Source organism: Oreochromis aureus, linkage group 1 (genome assembly GCF_013358895.1).
Source record: "Oreochromis aureus strain Israel breed Guangdong linkage group 1, ZZ_aureus, whole genome shotgun sequence".
Taxonomy (NCBI): domain Eukaryota; kingdom Metazoa; phylum Chordata; class Actinopteri; order Cichliformes; family Cichlidae; genus Oreochromis; species Oreochromis aureus.
Window position 1 is genome coordinate 20,549,805 of NC_052942.1, and position 18,193 is coordinate 20,567,997.

The following is an 18,193-nucleotide window of genomic DNA, read 5'->3' on the forward strand; positions in this document are numbered from 1 at the left end:
CAAAACAAGATAAGACCTCATCCAGCAGTTGCTGCAAACATATTATTGCCTAATGTCACTGTATGCTGGCAGGAAGATTTGCATTATTTGAAACTAACGTAATGGGAAAAGGACCCAGGAGACAGAATTAAGATTCAAAGATCCAAATCTTTAATCTATGCAAGCAGACTGCCACATGAGGTGGGCAAAAAAAACCAACAAAACTAGTTCAAAAGGTCACTTAAAGGGAAAGATTAGGAAAAATGCACAAGGAAATACCCAGAGTAACTGGGTAATGTAAGCCAGGAAGTTTACCTTACTTTACTTTGGTTTATTAGGATCTTTACATTTTCACTGTGTCATAATGAACCAACTTACAACACAAACTATGCCTCAAATCAGGGTAAGCCCTTTAAATTAGCCATCATTACTACAAAGCAGTTTTTTAAATCCAGTTTTATTGGTTTCTTGTGTTATCTGTATTGACAATGAATTCTCTCCCTTCATAGGCCATTATAAAACTGTTCTTTTCATTGCAGTGGTTCTTGCTATGGGTAATAATAATTGACCTCCTGTGGCCTGTCTGGTAGAATATTGGTTTCTTTCTACACTTAAATACAAATTTCCGAAACAAATAATTAATATTTGGCCCGAGGAGGTAAACTACATGCAGTGAGGATAAACTTAGGAACGCTGGAAACAAGCTATTTGTGTAAAAATAACTGTGCTTGTGTCTGTTTTAACAGAACTCCAGGTAACAAACCAGGCAGCAGCCCCAGAGGTCAGACTCCAGACGAGACCGGACGGCGCCACGGGCAGGGCCACGAAGCCAACTCTTCTGTTTCTGACTTGGCCAACTCGGTCACCAGTGACATGCTCATGGTAACATACACGAGTACTTGTAATAGCTCACATCTGTAGTCTGCTTTCTGCATTGATGATTTCAACTATATTTAGAGAGGGAGGACTGCTTTTGGCAAAGCCTTCTGAATCAGAATAAATGAGATGGCAGAGAGACTTCACTGGTACTTTCAGATCATCTTTCATAAACTAAGATGAAAGGTGCATGCAAATCTGGAGATAAGAAAGTGGAAGACGAGCCAAAGGAGTAGATGAAAATAGTCTAAGATGTTGAAAACTTTCACCCATTTGTGATTAATCACCGTTACAAAGAACACTGTTTTAAAAGCTTAAATGAATACATTTAGCAGTACTGTTTATGTTTATTGCCCGTGCTGCCCAGTTTTCTAACTTATAGCAGCTAATCCTCTTCTTTGAGGCGGTTTGCAGCTTGACAGTTTATCTTACCTTTGAAAACAGCAGTTGACAGTCGAGTTAAAATGATCCACTTTCACTGACTGTGCTGAATTAAATGTCAGCGATAAAGTACAATCCCAGCTTCTTTTTTTTTAAACAACGTGGGCCCTATTTTTGTATTTTGACAATCATTCCTATCAGTAATAATAACACCTAACCTGTCAAAGTCATTTCTGAGGGTCTGGGGGGGAAAAAACACAAAAATGTAGTGTGCCAGTATGGTGTCTGTTTGCAGCCAAACCAAAATGAAAATATACTTTAGAGGTAGTAAATTTTCTCAGAAACCTTCAATTTTCCCCACCAGATAACCTTTTTGCTTGCTTACCTGCTTTCAAGATCACAGTGGTTTATTTGATAAGTGCAACGATTTTCTTTGATATTTCACTATATGAGAAATAATTGGCAAAGCTTCAAAGATAAGATGAAAGTTGCAATGCAGATTTATTTATCATGAGCTACGTGTCACTTACTGTATATAATGCAGTCTTTTGGTTCAAAGATGGAGAAAGCCTACGCGCTTCAGTTCAATTGAGGAGGAAAGCTGTTTGAGAAGTCTTTCATCACTCAGGAAAGTGCTTTCTCCTTCACCCTCAGCGCACCTACCTGTAGAGCGTTACAGTTAGCTGCGGCTATACAGTAAGTCAGCTAACTGACACATAAAGCAATCATCACCCTGAAGTGAGACGCCGGGAGGGACGGCAACGTGCACCTGATTCAGAGAGGTTTGGTAATTAGCTGTGAGAGAACATGCAGTGCTGCTGTGGGTGCTGTGAGAATATGGCAGATCGGTATGAGCACTGTGTAATTATGTGGGTTTCATGGGGTGTCTGAGGAATTCACAGTGGCAGTGCCTAATGATAATACTCATTCTGGGCACTTTTGCCAAAGCCATCTATATATTACACAACTCTCCTTTCATGCTGAAAATACCCATCCTGCACTTTTGAGCCACTTGTGTGCTATATGAAAAGCCATAGTCGTATATACAGACAGTACTGAGAGGAGGGACCGAGTGAAATGGTATTGGACATCACAGTATATATGCATCCAACCCTCTTGAGCATCTCAGGTGATAGGGGTTTGGGGGAGATTGCATGGGGGTCCTGTCAGCATCAGGTTCTTATCAGTACGTACTCTGACACTGCTTTCATTTTGTGTGGTGCTCACAGAGCGGTGGAAAGTGTGGTGTGAAAGTGTCTTTGCCTATTATCACACATCCACACATTTTCAGAGGCTTATATGTGCTTTATTTGTTTAAAGGATAAGGCTAGTGATATTCTACCGTTTGTTGCCACTGTCAAGGAGTCTAATGAAAGGATCCGAGCACCCGAGGGTTAGCCCATTCATTTTTGAATCGCAGTTACAAAAGAAAGGAAAGGGTTGTAACATTTTGACAATAATTACTCACATTTATAGACAAACAATATCTGATCAAACAAATAAAAGTGCCCCTTATGTTCTTCTTGAACATTTGCAGTCAAGAATGGCTAAAAGTGCTCATGACTTCTCCAAAAGCTACTTGGAATCAGCCATTCTAAGAGATCGGGAGATCCGACTGGAAGTGTCGGTTGTAGAGGGGAAGTCTGGTTGCTTTTTTTCAAGACTGACTAGTGTGAACCTTTCCTGGATCACAACAACTTTGACTCACAGGACAGAAGAAGCATTGTGCATTGTAGAGATGCACAAAGGTGGCTAGAAAAAAAGTTAAATGCTTTTTTATGTGTTCATCGAGCTGCAAAAGGACGATTTGATTCAAAGTGGAAGTATGTAGGGCTGCTGTGCTCCCAAGAGTGGCTGGCCTGCAAAGATCACACAAAGAACTCAACATGAAGCCCTGAAAGAAGTGAAAAAGAACACAAGTCAGACAGCAAAAGTGGGACACCTGCACAGATCTCTGCAGCTCCCTCAAATCTGACTTTGTTTGTTCACTGTGAGCATAAGAATGCTGCATAAGAATGGGAAAAGGACAAGAAGAAGAAAAGAGCATGTTGCAAGTTTGGAACTAGTCCCGGCCTCTTGGCAATCCATGAGGAAACAATGAATTTAAAGTTGTGTGAAGAAGTTTTGAACTGTAATATCAGGGCAAAAGTCAATTGCTTTAAGCTTTGGAGAGATTTACTGATGGAATAAGACACTGACCAAGAGCACACAAGTAAATTAAAAATCAGAATGGCTGAAAAAGAACAAAAGTCATGCTTTGAGATAGCCGAGTCAGAGTCCTGACCTTAACCCAACTGAGATGCTGTGGCATGACCTGAAGAGTCCACTCAAGTCATCTCAGAAATACTGATGAACTCAAACCGGTTATGTAGTGAGGAGCAGTCCTGAATTCCTCCTTAATACTGTGCTGGTCTCATAAGCAGTTCGAGGAAACATCTGACAGGAGTTACTGCTGATAAAGGAATGCACTCGGAGGGATTATTAACTATGTATAATTAGAACATAAAAAATAAAACGGTTTATTTTTTTGTTTTTATGTATTGGGGTTTAGATGAAGATCTGTCCTTGTTTTTGTACAAGTGCTAAAATCCTAAGTTATTTTTTCCCAAAGGGTTAGCACACTTTTTCTTCCAACTGTGCATTTAACAACATGACTTCCAAAAAACAGATGTGCTCTGCGGTTTTTAGCAAATGTTACTCAAACAAGAGCAAATGATACATTTATGTGTGTTGTGTGTGAGTGTGTCTACTTCTGTGTGATACATAATATGATATAATCTATATATAGATAATATTATCTATCTATCTATCTATCTATCTATCTATCTATCTATCTATCTATCTATCTATCTATCTATCTATCTATCTATCTATCTATCTATCTATCTATCTATCTATCTTTATGAGAAAGGAGCATGGCACATTGCTTCCATTTTTGATGTTTTTTTTTAATATTTTGAGAACAACAGATGTGAAGGACGCATTGGAAAAAACTGTAAAGGATTTACATTTACTACACATATATATATATATATATATATATATATATATATATATATATATATATATATCTGTGTGCTTTGCACAGACCTGGCCACGTTTGCCTCTGTTGCACATGGATCGCTGTGGTTTTTAGAAAAAGAAATTAGGCAGGCAAATTTAAAAACTGGATAAGAAGAGGGGGGGCTCTAAGAAAACGAGAGTGTCCAAATGCAGAAAATTGGGAATAGCAATTTAGGCCATCTGTTGGCTGGAGGACTGCATAATGAAAAGTGAACATATTCAGCATAGAGAATGAGGCTGGGCAACACCACCAGGATTGTGTGGGAAAATACAGAATTGGATATTATGTTTCTGCCCCTTGAATAATGCCTCCAGTTCTTCCCCCATCAGATAGCACTTTTAAAACTGGATTCTCTCCCTCCCTTCAGGCCATGTCACCATCAGTCAGAGGATGTGTCTGTCAATAGATAATCTGCTTTTCCAAACAGCCATGCAACCGGCTCTGCCCTTTTCTTACGGGGGATGCTAGCCATGTGACGTAACATCATGCTAGTTTACCACTTACAAGCTGTGATATTTATGGTGAAGTTCAGAATTAGTGCCCCCCGTGGAGTGGAGTTCAAGTCACTTGTTTAGTGTTCGCTCCTCTTTAAGTGTTCAGACTGTGTGACCATGCTGTGAATATTGCAGAGCTTGACCCTCGATTGAGATCATAGCAGTGCAGCTCCCGCGGTGCTACACTTTTATACCCATCCAGCCCCAGTTCATTAGGGAAAAAGCATAAAGTAATGCAGTCTAATGTAACAGTCTTATATTCAAAATAACCCCCTCATTATCACGTCAGTGCTCTCTGTTATAGGGACTTATTATATACCTTTATGTACTTAAATCTGAGCAGTATGCTTAGATTTCAAACACTTTATTATCAACACTGACAGCAGCATTGTCGCATGGCTATTACAGATCTATAATCTAAAGAAATAGCTTTTTAACTTTAGAGAAGTGCTATAAAATCGTTCACAACCGGTTTCTTTTTCCACCCAGGCATACAAACTCACATAGCAACTATGGCAGAGTCACCGTACAAGTCTGTTATTGTGGATGGGCTAATGATCAAACCGCCACCTCTACTACCTGAGCAACACCACCCCAAATGACATATGTACAACATACTGCACAGTGGGTGGAAGTTGTTTGTAGAAAGTAGTGTATCTATCTACTCGCAATTTGGACACACCAGTTCAGCAGCACGAAAAATGACATTATCTGCATTAACACATAAGATTCCAGTTAAAGAATTATATCTCCTTGTAAATAAAACAATGATTGTTGTCTTAAGCCCAAATTTATCTCAACTGAAACAAAATTCAATTTATATACATTTAATTATTTTTTTTTTTAACCAATTGGTTGTTTTTGTTTTTTATTTAAGCAGGAAGTAAAAAAAAAAGATTAAGTATCTCTTTTGCAAGATTGTGCTGGTTCTCTTCCTCTGGTTCCTTCAACATTTTATTTTTTTATATACTTGTCATATTTCCACCCTTGGCAACAATAACTACAATCATTTGGCCTGGACTCCTGGGAACATTCACCACCGCCCCATGCTTTCTCCATTCTTGCTGATAATGGCTCTCACTGCTGTTCACTGGAGTCTCAAAACCTTAGAAATGGCCTTGTAACCTTTTCCAGAGTCATAGATGTCAGTGAATTTCTTTACATCTTTTAGCCTACTTCACTTTGTCAGATGGACTCTATTCAAATGATTCTTTGGTCAAACAGGAATGGCAGTAAGCAGGCCTGGGTGTGGCTAGGGGAATAGAAATCAGCATTCCAAGAAAATTTATTTATTTATTATTTATTTTAAAAATGAATATGATTAAAGACTTCTCACAGTGCTGTAAATCCTCCAATAAGATAACCGAGTTGAATAAAAATAAATAATGCCCTGCTTATCTCCTTTTGTTCTGTCAGCTGTCACCAGGTTCAGAGGAAGAAGAACATGAGGGTCCAGTGTGTGAAAAGCTGGGTCGTATTCAGTTCAGTGTTGGATACAGTTTTCAAGACTCCACCCTCACTGTGAAAATTCTCAAAGGCCAAGATTTGCCAGCTAAGGACTTTTCTGGCACCTCTGACCCATTTGTCAAACTGTACCTGCTGCCAGACAAGAAGCACAAACTGGAGACAAAAGTGAAGCGGAAGAATCTAAACCCCCACTGGAACGAGACCTTCCTGTTCGAAGGTGTGATCAGGAAGCCTTTCCTTAAACACATTCACAGCACATGCAGGCAGTCATTTCTGTCTGGATCATTGTTACATATTAAGACTATCATGTGTGAATCTCTTTCTCAGGGTTCCCCTATGAGAAGGTGGTTCAGAGGACCCTGTACCTCCAGGTTCTTGACTACGATCGCTTCAGCAGGAACGACCCAATAGGAGAGGTGTCCATCCCACTCAACAAGCTGGACCTAGCCAACATGCAGACTTTCTGGAAGGAGCTGAAACCATGTAGCGATGGCAGTGTGAGTAAGAAGGAAAGAGGCTGAGTAGAGGAAAAGAAGATAGACAGGAAGGGAGGGGGCAAGATGAAGAGAAGGAGAAGATGGGACAGAATGTAGCGGGTGATGTCATTCCTGGCTGCCGTGATGCTCCCATGGGAGATGTAGCAGCATGCTGGAGGGAGAAGGGATAGGGAATATGGAGAGGCTGACAGGTAGATGAAGAAAAAACAGGCAGGCAGAGAAAGCAAAGGAAAAATAGGATGAGTGACAGAAGGGAGAGCAATGCAATAAGGCAATTAAAAATAAACAGTTTGTTATTGTTTTTGTTATTGTCTATGCTTTTTTCCAGGGAAGTCGAGGGGATCTGTTGGTGTCTCTGTGTTACAACCCCACAGCCAACACCATCACTGTGAGCATCATCAAAGCCCGCAACCTCAAAGCCATGGACATTGGAGGCACTTCTGGTATAGATGCTCCTTCATCTTCCTTTTTTCAATACATTTTTACATTCCAACAACAGAAAATGAGAAAATAGCACGTTTATATTTCATTTTTGTTTTTGTTTTGTTTTTTTTGTTCTCATTAAATCCCCAATTCTGGTAATTCATGAATGCTATATTGCTTCATAACTGGCACATTTCCCTCTCCTCAGACCCCTACGTAAAAGTATGGTTGATGCACAAGGACAAGCGTGTGGAGAAGAAGAAGACGGTGGTAATGAAGCGCTGTCTGAACCCTGTTTTCAACGAGTCCTTCCCCTTTGACGTGCCTGCCCACGTGCTGAGGGAGACCACCATAATTATCACCGTCATGGACAAGGACAGACTCAGCCGCAATGATGTCATTGGGAAGGTATCTCCTTCCCACTCCTCTTCTTCGCCTCTTCCTCTCTTCTTCTTCTTCCTCCTCTTTTTTTTTCTCTCTTCCTCTGTGTTTTTCTGACTGTCTGTCAGACCATCAGCAGATGATCAGTGAGCCAGTCTCTACTGACCCCTGCTGGAACATGCAGTTATTCCCCTGTGCTGTAAATGAACTCGTATGCAGCAAACAACAAGCCGCTAATTTTAAGTGTGAAAGTAAAAGTGTGCTTTATTTAGACTTAATAGTACAACATTTAGGAATGGCACAGAGGCATATGCAGATACACACAGTCAGTAAACTGCATATTTACTGTTTTGGCTAAATGCAGACGGTGAGTTTAAACCTTTCCAGCTTTAACCGGAATATCCCCTTTGATGCCTGAATGTCTTTGTTGAATTAGCTGATCAACTCTGAGAAAGATTCATGTATTTCTGTTACAACATGATTAAACATTTTAAACTTCTTATCTGCATCGTATAGTTTCCTAAAGTGTTTTATAATGTTTCGTAGTTTTAATGCTTTCTGGAAAAAAAAATCTAATAAATTGCAGCTTATTTTAGACATACAAAGACAAATAGATGTACTTTACTTTAAACGGCAAATATGAACCCAGCACCGTGCAAAGGTCTTAAGCCACCCCTCATTTCTTTATATTTTGCAACCAAGGAATCAGAGTTTCTCGTGACTTTTTAAAGTGGTCTTAAAGAATAGTTCTCCAGGGTTTCTGAAGATCTTTCAAATGTTGTTTTTGGACATTGGCTGCTTTTTCCACTCATTTTCAGTCTTTCCCTTCACACACACACAAGCAGGCAAATAACTTGAGGGGATTAACCAGTGCTGCGTCTACACATGACAGAAAATTTAACAAAGAACCAACTATAAATTTATATCCTTTTTTGTTACTAGCTGCCTGTCGCAAAAAAATACATAATATGTTCCCATTTCTTTAGTTGAATCTACAAAGATGCCAAAAATAACACAATTTGACAGTATAAGATTGCATCTTTCGACCAACAAGGTAATTCCCAAAGAGCTATTAGCTTTAAGCTTGCCATATCGCAGCATGGTGTTGAGTGTGTCCTCAAAAAAATATGAGGAAACTGGTCCAACAGCCAACATCCAAAAAAAGAGCTTTGAATGTCCTTCAACAAGCCTGGAGAACTGTTCCTGAAGACTACTTAAAGGAATTACAGGAAAGCTGCCTAAAAGAGTTCAGGCTGTGTTGGAGAATAAAAGTGGTCACACCAAATATTGACTTTCAAGCCTCTGTTTTTACTCTGTTTTTACCTTACATGCTGTATTTTCATGTATATTTACACAAGCTTCAATAAATCACTGCACCTATTTCTCATTTTACAAGCAAAATATAAAAATTTGAGGGTTGGCTCAAGGAGTTTTGCAGACCATTGTTTATGTATTCCTTTGTACTGCTGCCTGTAGACAAAGTCACATTGGGTGCTCTGACTGAACAAGTGTGTTACGCTTGCTCAACAATTAATATGAATTAATTCACTGGACATGCAATTTAACAGTTTCTGCTTCGGTTGTAATTACTACCAAATTAGATTGTTCTTTTCTCGAAACTTGTGGGATTTGTCAGGATTTTACAATCCCATAAAACCACAGTTTCTTTATCAGTTTTATCCCATAACTGCTTCAGATATCAGACTTAACAGTAACCAAAATAACTCTTTTTTTCTTGTGCAGAGTGAAGGATTTGCTTGTTTTTAAAACCAAACACCAGCTTTTCTATAAATAAACATATGGTATATGTATGAGGAGAATAAAAATGGAATACACCAAAGCTTAAATCAAATCTTTGTTTCATCAGGCACTTAAAAAAATCTATACGCTGTGTACAGCAGGGAAGAGCATTTACTTTATAAGGCTTTCATACACATCTACAATATTTACAGTTACTATATGTATTCCCATTCTAACCACATATATTATTTTCTTTCACGCCGCAGTTGCCTATTATTAGAATAGCCTCGTAGAATAGAGAACAATGAAAAAGTGAACAATTTTTCATGTGGAATCCAGGAGTTTCTTGCTACATTAGAATCGCTTGCAGACGAGTCTGTGTTTGATCCTATTAGTAACAGCATTAGCCTTTCTCAGAGTTTTTCGCTGGGTGAAATCTCTTGCTCTAATGGCTTTTTTTCTGCTCTGGATTTGAGTTAAATTCCAATTAGAGCAGCAGGCTTAGTGGTGAAAGGGCTACACTTAAGAGTCACAGTTTTTTTGTCTCTTAATACTCTGCTGTTTTATTGGGAGCATTCTTTACAAATAACATCTATCTCTGTGTGGCTGTATAGAAGTTACAGTGACTGTCTCTTCCTCACAGATTTATCTTTCATGGAAGAGTGGCCCTGCAGAGGTAAAACACTGGAAAGACATGATGGGTCATCCTCGCACTGCCGTGGCCCAGTGGCATGCTCTTAAGGCCTGAAGGACCCAGCAGCCGACCTGCCTACATTGTTTTCCCCTCGAGAATCCCCCCGCCCTGCCCCTGCCCTCGGCACATATCCCCTACTACCTAAATGCACTGTTGGGCTTCAGACCATCTATCATCTCTTTGTTCTCAGGCCTCTTTGATATTCCTCGCCCTCAGTTCTCATGACACCTTCCTTAAATTTCACCCCTGTCAAGATCTGATTCCCGCCTGACCCCGTCTCATCCGTTTGTCTGAACTTAAAAATGTCTTTGATGTCATATGCTCTCCTTGTTCCATCTTTCTTTTTTTTCTCATTTTTTTTTCTCATTTTTTTTCTTCCACCTCTTCCACCATGTTTCCCTAATGTTTTACATCAGAGCAGTACCTCTTAACACCCGTAATTACAAACTACCAACCAAAAATGGATCAAACAGGCATTCCAACCATCCGCTGTGGCAGCAAGATGGGCAGTGTTCAGACACGCATGAGTGTGAACGGCACTGACCTGCGCAATCCATTTATCACCTACTTTTGGTATTGTGGTGAGGAGTCTCCCGCTCTGCTCCTTGTTTTTTTGTTTGTTTGTGTGTTTGTTTGATTGTTTGCTTGATTGTTTGAATCCTTCTGTGTTTCTGTCTCTCTTCCTACATTCCTTTAAAATGCCTAAAAAAAAAAAATCGGGAAAAGCGGCACAGGCAACAGAAGAGCGATGGGCTGTATTTAAAATGGACAGGAACTGGACTCTGTCACTCATCATGTTTTTCACTCTTCACTCCTCCTCCTCCTGCTACCACTGTAATAATTCTCCCTTGGCTGGAACCCTTTGTCGTCTGTGCGTGCTGTGGGTGATGTGCTGTAACCCCAAATGAAGATTGTCAAGAAAAAAATAAGAAAAAAAGGATATGAACATGAACATTTAGCACTGGTCTAAAAGGGGCAAGTGTCAAACTGCTTTCCTATTTTCTTTAACTCCCGATGGACAGAAAAAAAGAGTAAAGTGATTAATGTTGTGTTTTATTTATTTATTTAATGAGTTTTGTTTCGAAAGAACTTAGAGAATCAACCTGTTCTTCCAGAAAATAAGCAAAAAGCAGCTTCCATGAGTGCGGAAGTGTGGGGATAATGTGTGTGTGTGCGTGGGTGCGTGCGTGCGAGTGTGTGTGTGTGTGTGTGTGTGTGAGGGAGGAAATATTTTAGATTTGCACGGCTGAACTAAAAATATTGTCGAAAACCAAACTGCCCTTGATAACAGTGACAAAAATTGAGATTAGCTGGACATGTGGGTGGAGGTCACTGAAGTTAAACAGTCAGTCTGGTCAAAATGCAGACCTGCATACAAAACTTTCTAACACGCCCTTTAGTGGTCTCAAGAAAGACAGCTAGTTTCAGTTTCACATGTAAAAGATTTCAGCTCAGAAAATCAGACTAACTGCCGAAAATATATAACAGAGGATTTCATTGTCAAACAATTTACCACTTTGAATTTTAACGTTGTTATGTTTTGGTAAATGGACATAGTCCAGAAACCCCAATGTAAATGGTTTCCTTTGAGAGCAGAAAACAATCTGTGCAAATTGTTGACGACATATAGACATGGTAAAGCAAAGGTCACCCTTTCTCAGTTCTGAAGTTTTACATACCAGCACATAATAAAAAGTTATTGAAATGTGGTAAATACAACCTGAGATGCACAACAACACATTAGTTTAACTGAAACTAAGCCAAAATGAAGAAGCAGCGTGTAGAAAGCTTGTAGAACCGCCTTTAGCAGCAATAATTTGAGGTTAAGAGCTGGAATTTGACTGGGCCTTTGCAACACCTTAATTCTTTGCTTTTCTACAGTGTTGTAGATTTGCTGCTGTGCTTGCAATATTATTTCAGCCAGGCTTTAGTTGTCAAACAAATGGCCTCACATTTGACTCTAGAATAGTTTGGTAAATAACTGCAAGTTCTCCAGGTCCTGTGGCTGCAAGCCCAAATCATCACCCCTCCACCACCGTGCTTGACAGTTGGTGTTTGTGCTGATCTGCTGTGTTTGGGTTTCTTCAAATGTGGCGCTTTGACCAAACAAATTTCCCACGTGTGGGACTAATAAAGGTTATCTTATCTTATCTTATCTTATCTTATCTTATCTTTACTTTAGTATCATCTGTAAAAAGGACATTGTTCCAAAAGTGGTTGTGGTTTGTTCAGCTGGATCGTTGCAAACCTAAGCTGTCTTTCTCTGTGCAACCTTTCCAAACAAGCCCAATGACAGTCTTCTTGTAATTGAACTGTCATTAACTAAATTTTAACATTTAACATGCTAACTTATGCCGGTAGAATCTGAGATGCAACAGTTGCTTCTGTAAGATCACTGATTGTGTCTTTCCTCTTTGGCTTTGTGTTAGCACACACTTGAGTGCTACAGACTAACAAACTGCTTTTATAGAGCGGGTAACTATTGGGTCCTGACTGCTTAACCTCTTAAATTCAATGGAAACAGTGAGGTGTACATAGTTTTTCACACACACTGTTTCGGCATTTTGGCTTAATGTTTCTTGAATTAAAAAATGACACTGTGTGGCATGTTTTATACTTCATGTGAGGTTGTATTTACCTCATTTTAAGACCTGCTAGGACAGATTATGTTTTTTATGTCTTGATATTTAAACCTTTTTGTTTTTTTAACATGACTACGTTTTCCGAGTTTATAAGAAAATATTGAGTCCTAAAACTAGAATTTCACTTTTTTCCATCACATTTCACTGCTGTGGTACCACAGCAGCCAAACGTTAATGCATGGCTTGATAACACTAGTGATAGATTGGCAAAACATTTTTATCCTCTTTCTATCTTTTTACTGCTGTTTTTTTTAACCATCTCCAAGATCTCATGGTGATAAAGTGCCCAATCCTACACCATGGCATTGCACCAATATGCAATACCAGCAAGTTTCACCAAGTCCAGTACATCAGTGGCAGTGGCCAGAAACTACAAGAAGAATATTTGTTACAGTATTAACTTAAAACTGGCTGTTTTGGTGCGATGCCACTTTGTGCGCTCAAGAAATCTCAGATTGTATGTGCAGGCTCCTCCTGGGCAAACTGCCCTGGGCAGCCATGAGTAATAGTCAGTAGTAGTCAAAAGAAAGCAGACCTTGAGGGGTTTTTTTTTTTAATGTATTTATGTAGTTGAGTTTTGTTTTTTCAAGGTTGACCATGACTTTAGACTTATTTTTTTGGGATGAACTGACAATTTATGAATACATGCAGTAAAATATGAGAAGAAATCACATGAACATTAAATCAGTCAGCCAGTCAAAACACATTATCCCTATAATGTTATAAGGATATAGCCTATGTTACATTGTGTCGATCAACTTCATTTAGTCACAAAACACATCTGAATACACACACAAAACTTACAAAAAATCAAAAGTTTATAAATTATTATAAGATTACAAATCACAAATATGCTCAAAATACAAAATAAGACTGCAGCCACCAGTTACAGACATAGTCAAGAGATTAAGAGCCCAGGAATATCATGGACTACAAGTAGGTCTTTAATCTAGACTTAAAGACGGCAGCATTTGGAGCATTTGTAACGGACACGGGAAGTTGGTTCCACAATTGTGGAGCTGCAGCTGAGAAAGCCCTGTCACCTTTCTGTTTGAAATGAGAACTGGGAATGTAAAGTCAGAGTTTGTCTTTATTTAGTTTTTTTTTTTTTAACATCTTTGCTGCCTGAATGCGACCTCCCTCAAGTCCTGTACAGACACGAGCTGTTGGGATGAATGGAAACAAATGAGAGTAATAACACCCGGGGTTGGGAAAAGTCTTTTTACATTCCACCGTTTGTTTTTTGTCTACTGGATGTATGTGCGTGTGTTTACACTGTGGTTGAATGTCAGTATTTGAACTTATGTTTGTGTGATTGTATTTACTGTGAGTCCCTGTGTGTATATCTGCACTAAGTTCTATTTTGCCAGTTTAATACTGAACAGCATTCTTTGCTGTTTTTATTCTGTATGAATCCAGATGTACAGAGAAGTATGTTCTTTTCTTCTTTTTTTAAGTTGTCACTTCTTGGAGAATCACTGCACTTGTTGACGATGATGCTGGAACAAACCTCTCTTCACAGCAGGCTTATTTTCCTCATGTTTGGAGGACATTTAGATCTCTTATACATGAGCGGAGAGTGAAGGTCACAAGAAAAAAGCTTTACAACAACCCTAGATAAAAGTTGCTCCATTTGACTGCCATACACCAGATTTTCAGTTTAAACAAAAGCAGCTGAAGACATTTTTCCTCTATGCCCTATCTCACCTCTCTAAGTGGACCAATCTAATTCACCAAGGCCAAAAAACGAAGGGTTGCTCCTTCACGTCACAGCTGATGCTCCCTCAAAACACCCCCATTGTGCACACATGCTTTCTGGCACAAAGTATTCTGTGTGTGCCTTATGAACCCCGTCACGCCTTGCTCTTCACCATATGCGCTCCCTCTCCAAGTGTCAGGAAGGGAGGAGGGGGAAAAAAGGTGAGACAGGAGATAATCATCACCTCTTTGCTTCACCGTTAGCTACATCTCAGGTCAGAGCAGAGCCTTGGAGCATCCCAAAATAACCACCTCTCATAATCATCTGTCTGTCCTGATGTACTGCCCTGCTGACAAAGCATTACATTCCAAAGGCTTAGTGAAAGTCAATCAATGCAATTTAAATATTGGTTAAAGATCAGTCAGGGTTTGATACATTTTTTTAAGAAATCGAGCTAAAATTGTCTTTCTACACTCGTCACTGGCCAAATACCACACACTGGTAAAGTTTACTGGACAAGCTCGCATTTCTGTTTTAGGGCATTCTCTTTAGGGACTGCTTGAGACAAAGAGAGGTTAACCAGCAACATTTTAATTTATATACTGACTGTATAAAATGATTGTGAAAATGTTCTGTATGGAGAAAAAAAGAGAAAAAGAACCATCATTACTAATGGGGTTGTAGATATCTATCCTTGATATCACAAACCTGCCTGTTTCACTCCCTTTCTCTTTGTAGTTACACATCCGTGGGGTGCACAATGTTAAATATTGACCATTTATTTTTTTGAAATCTGTACAGTGTATATAATGATATAAATGTGTATATAAAACAAAGATACTTCTGGTCTGGTATTGTTATGAATTTTTCACATTTTCTTTTATTTATATTACTTTAACTCACATGTGTATTTCACGGTAATAGTTAATTCAGTCTTTATTTTAAGGTTTTGATTACTGGCTACCAGGGTCAGGAGCAGACCATACGTGCTGGATGGGCAACCAACTTTGACACTGGGGGAGGCATTCGGCTCAAGACAGCAATATATGATAGTACAGTCATGGAGACATTTAGCCACAACTCTAAAAGTGCAAAAATATCTATCTTAGATTGCAGAGGCAAAGGGGGAGACAAACAATAGAGACTTTTTCTCCGCACAGTAGGACGGGTGACTGTGAGCGCACAGTATCATCAACACATTTACATTTGTTTCGCAGTTTTTCAGTAGAGTCGTGCTTTGAAACTAGTTCCCAAAGCCTGACCTGCATCGACCTATCTGCTCAGTGTCCTCCTCAGAGTCGTGCTGATTACCTGAACTCATGCAGAAGCACTAAACTACTGTGCTCACATTAAAGTAACTTATCTGTGATATGGGTGTTTCAGTTCTTCATTACCAAATTGTATGAATTAGTGTAACTTATAGTTGAAGTGCATCAGTAAAATGCAGCTGAGGGGGCGTAGTCACTCTATTAGGTGGGCCTAGACCCCTGAGATCCATGGCCACTTCTTGCCAGTAGTGTGTTGGACCTTTGCTTTTATAACTGCCTTGTCTTTGTGGCATACATTGAATAAGGTGCTGTGAACATTACTCAAAAATTCTGGTCCATGTTGGCATGATAGCATTACACAGTTGCTGCAGATGTGTTGGCTGCACATCCATGATGTGAGTCTCCAGTTCCACCACATCCCAAAGATGCTCTATTGATGGTGACCTGGTGATTGTGGAAGCCATTTGAGTCATGTTCAAGAAACTAATTTGAGATATTTTAAGCTTAGTGTCGTGATGTGTTATCCTGCTGGCAGCATCCGTCAGAAGATGGATACAGTGTGGATATAATGGAATGGATATGCTCAGCAACTCTTCTAGGCTGTGGTGTTGGTGCCAAGAAAATACCCTCCACAACATTACACCAGCCTGAGCTGTTGCTCCAAGGCAGGATGGATCCATGCCTTTATGTTGTTGCCATATGCTGACGCATCTGAATGTCAGAGCAGAAATCAAGACTCAAAAGGCCAGGCAACATTTTTCCAACCTTCTGTTGTACAGTTTCGATGAGCCCATCTGACCTGTAGCCTGAGATTCCTGTTCTTAGCAGGCGGGAATGACACCTGCTGTGGTCTTCTGCTGCTGTAGCCAATCTGCTTCAAGGTTCAACATGTGCATTCACAGATGCTCTTCTGCATACATTGGTTTTAATGAGTGCTTTTTTGAGTTACTGTTGCTTTCTGAGCAATATGTCCATTCTCCTCTGACCTCTGGCATCAACAAGGCCTTTTTTATTCAGAGATCTTCCACTTTCTGAATATTTTTTAGAACGTTTTTAGACCATCCGCTGTAAACCCCAGAGACGTTGGTGTGGGAAAATCCCAGGAGATCAGCAGTCTATGAAATGCTCAGACTAGCCCGTCCAGCACCAAAAACTGTACCATGTTTCAAAGTCACTTAACCCCTTAAAACCTGAAATATTAAATCATTGCCAGAAAAATTTAACTTTTTGAAAATGGAGAGTTTATTGAGCCATGTGACAAATTTGTTACAAAAAATTACATTTGCCACGTGATTGTGTGCTGCCTGGAGAAAAACCTGGAGAAGCTCCAGCTCCTCAGTGACTCTAAGCTGAATAAGCAGTTAAGAAAATGGAATGCATTCATAATCCACGTTAATCAAAATCACAGAAGTATTGTCTGTTTTATGTACTTCAAGTATGAGAAAAAATGTAGCTGGTCTGAAGAGCATTATGTATGAAAATAATACGCATGTAGCTCTAGCTTGAAAGAGAGTACCATAAATTAAACTGTTCTATGCAAGACCAACCTAAAGGTTTGCAATATGATTATCCATGTCAGCAAAATAACAAAAACAATGTGGCTGGTTGGCTACCCAACCAACATCAAAATGCTATCTAACATAACAGAGGTCTGTTTGCGACGAGCTCTTAATGTGCAGTTTTCATCCAAAGATGTCTAAAGATTTTTGGGTGTTGATATCATCCACCTCTGTGTAGAAGCTTAATTCCAAATACACAGTCAGCAGATAAAATTTCAGTTAATTCATCCAATGGTGGAAATACATAACATCACATTTGCTCCCTGCTTTCTTCTTCCTTCAGCTCAGGCAAAAAACAACAACAAAAAAAGAGGTTTGGTTTTAAGGGTAATTAACATGGATCTTTAGAATCGGCGCTGATCTCTAGAATTAAGCAAATTGCCTGCTCTGCCTCCTATACACTAAACTGTCTCACTGCAAGCGTGCATGCATGTAATGATGACAGAGGGTGTTCAATTTACCAACTTATCTAACACTTCCGTCTTCAGAATAAAACCTGGCATGCCTCCTCGCTCGACACTTTTCTTATGCGCACAGCTCTCCAGCAGGCATTGGAAGACAAGAGGCGCACTAGGGGTGCTGCTGCAGGTGGTGCTGGTGGAATAAGGAAACAAAAGCACATGAGATTGAAATTCCAGGGGAGCAGAGGGTGACGGCAGTGCTGAGGATAAAACAGAGAGCTGTCACGACACGGGAAGCAGCAGTGGAGGATGACAGGAGCGGCGGGCTACAGATAGACACAGTGGGTGTGTGTGTGGGCAACTGATGAATATACACTCTAAACAAGCCTCAAAGCAATAAAGACCTGAATTGTGCTTCCCCTGCATGGGGGATCTTAAGGTGTTATTCTTTCTTTTAAGGCAAGGAATTGTGACACCAACAGTGGATCACATTCAGGTCTCCCGGCTGCAATGGTGATAAAAATATTGAGGTCATTTATGTGTAAGTGAAAATGTAAAATGACTTTAATGGTTTCTTAAGTATAGTATTTAATGCACATGTATTAGGTGCATAATAAACTTTAATAAT

At 39.6% G+C, this 18,193-nt stretch overlaps 1 protein-coding gene across 1 annotated transcript in view; it reads left to right on the forward strand.

The window, feature by feature from the left end:
* The window catches only part of syt7b (synaptotagmin VIIb), a 110,679-nt gene extending 100,525 nt beyond the window's left edge, over positions 1–10,154 (forward strand). The window contains exons 6-11 of the mRNA XM_039608432.1: positions 726–861; positions 6,211–6,478; positions 6,589–6,758; positions 7,087–7,201; positions 7,390–7,589; positions 9,946–10,154. Of these exons, the coding sequence (XP_039464366.1) occupies positions 726–861; positions 6,211–6,478; positions 6,589–6,758; positions 7,087–7,201; positions 7,390–7,589; positions 9,946–10,050 (994 nt within the window). The 3' untranslated portion in view covers positions 10,051–10,154. The remainder of the gene's footprint in view (positions 1–725; positions 862–6,210; positions 6,479–6,588; positions 6,759–7,086; positions 7,202–7,389; positions 7,590–9,945) is intronic.
* Positions 10,155–18,193: the final 8,039 nt, after the last annotated feature.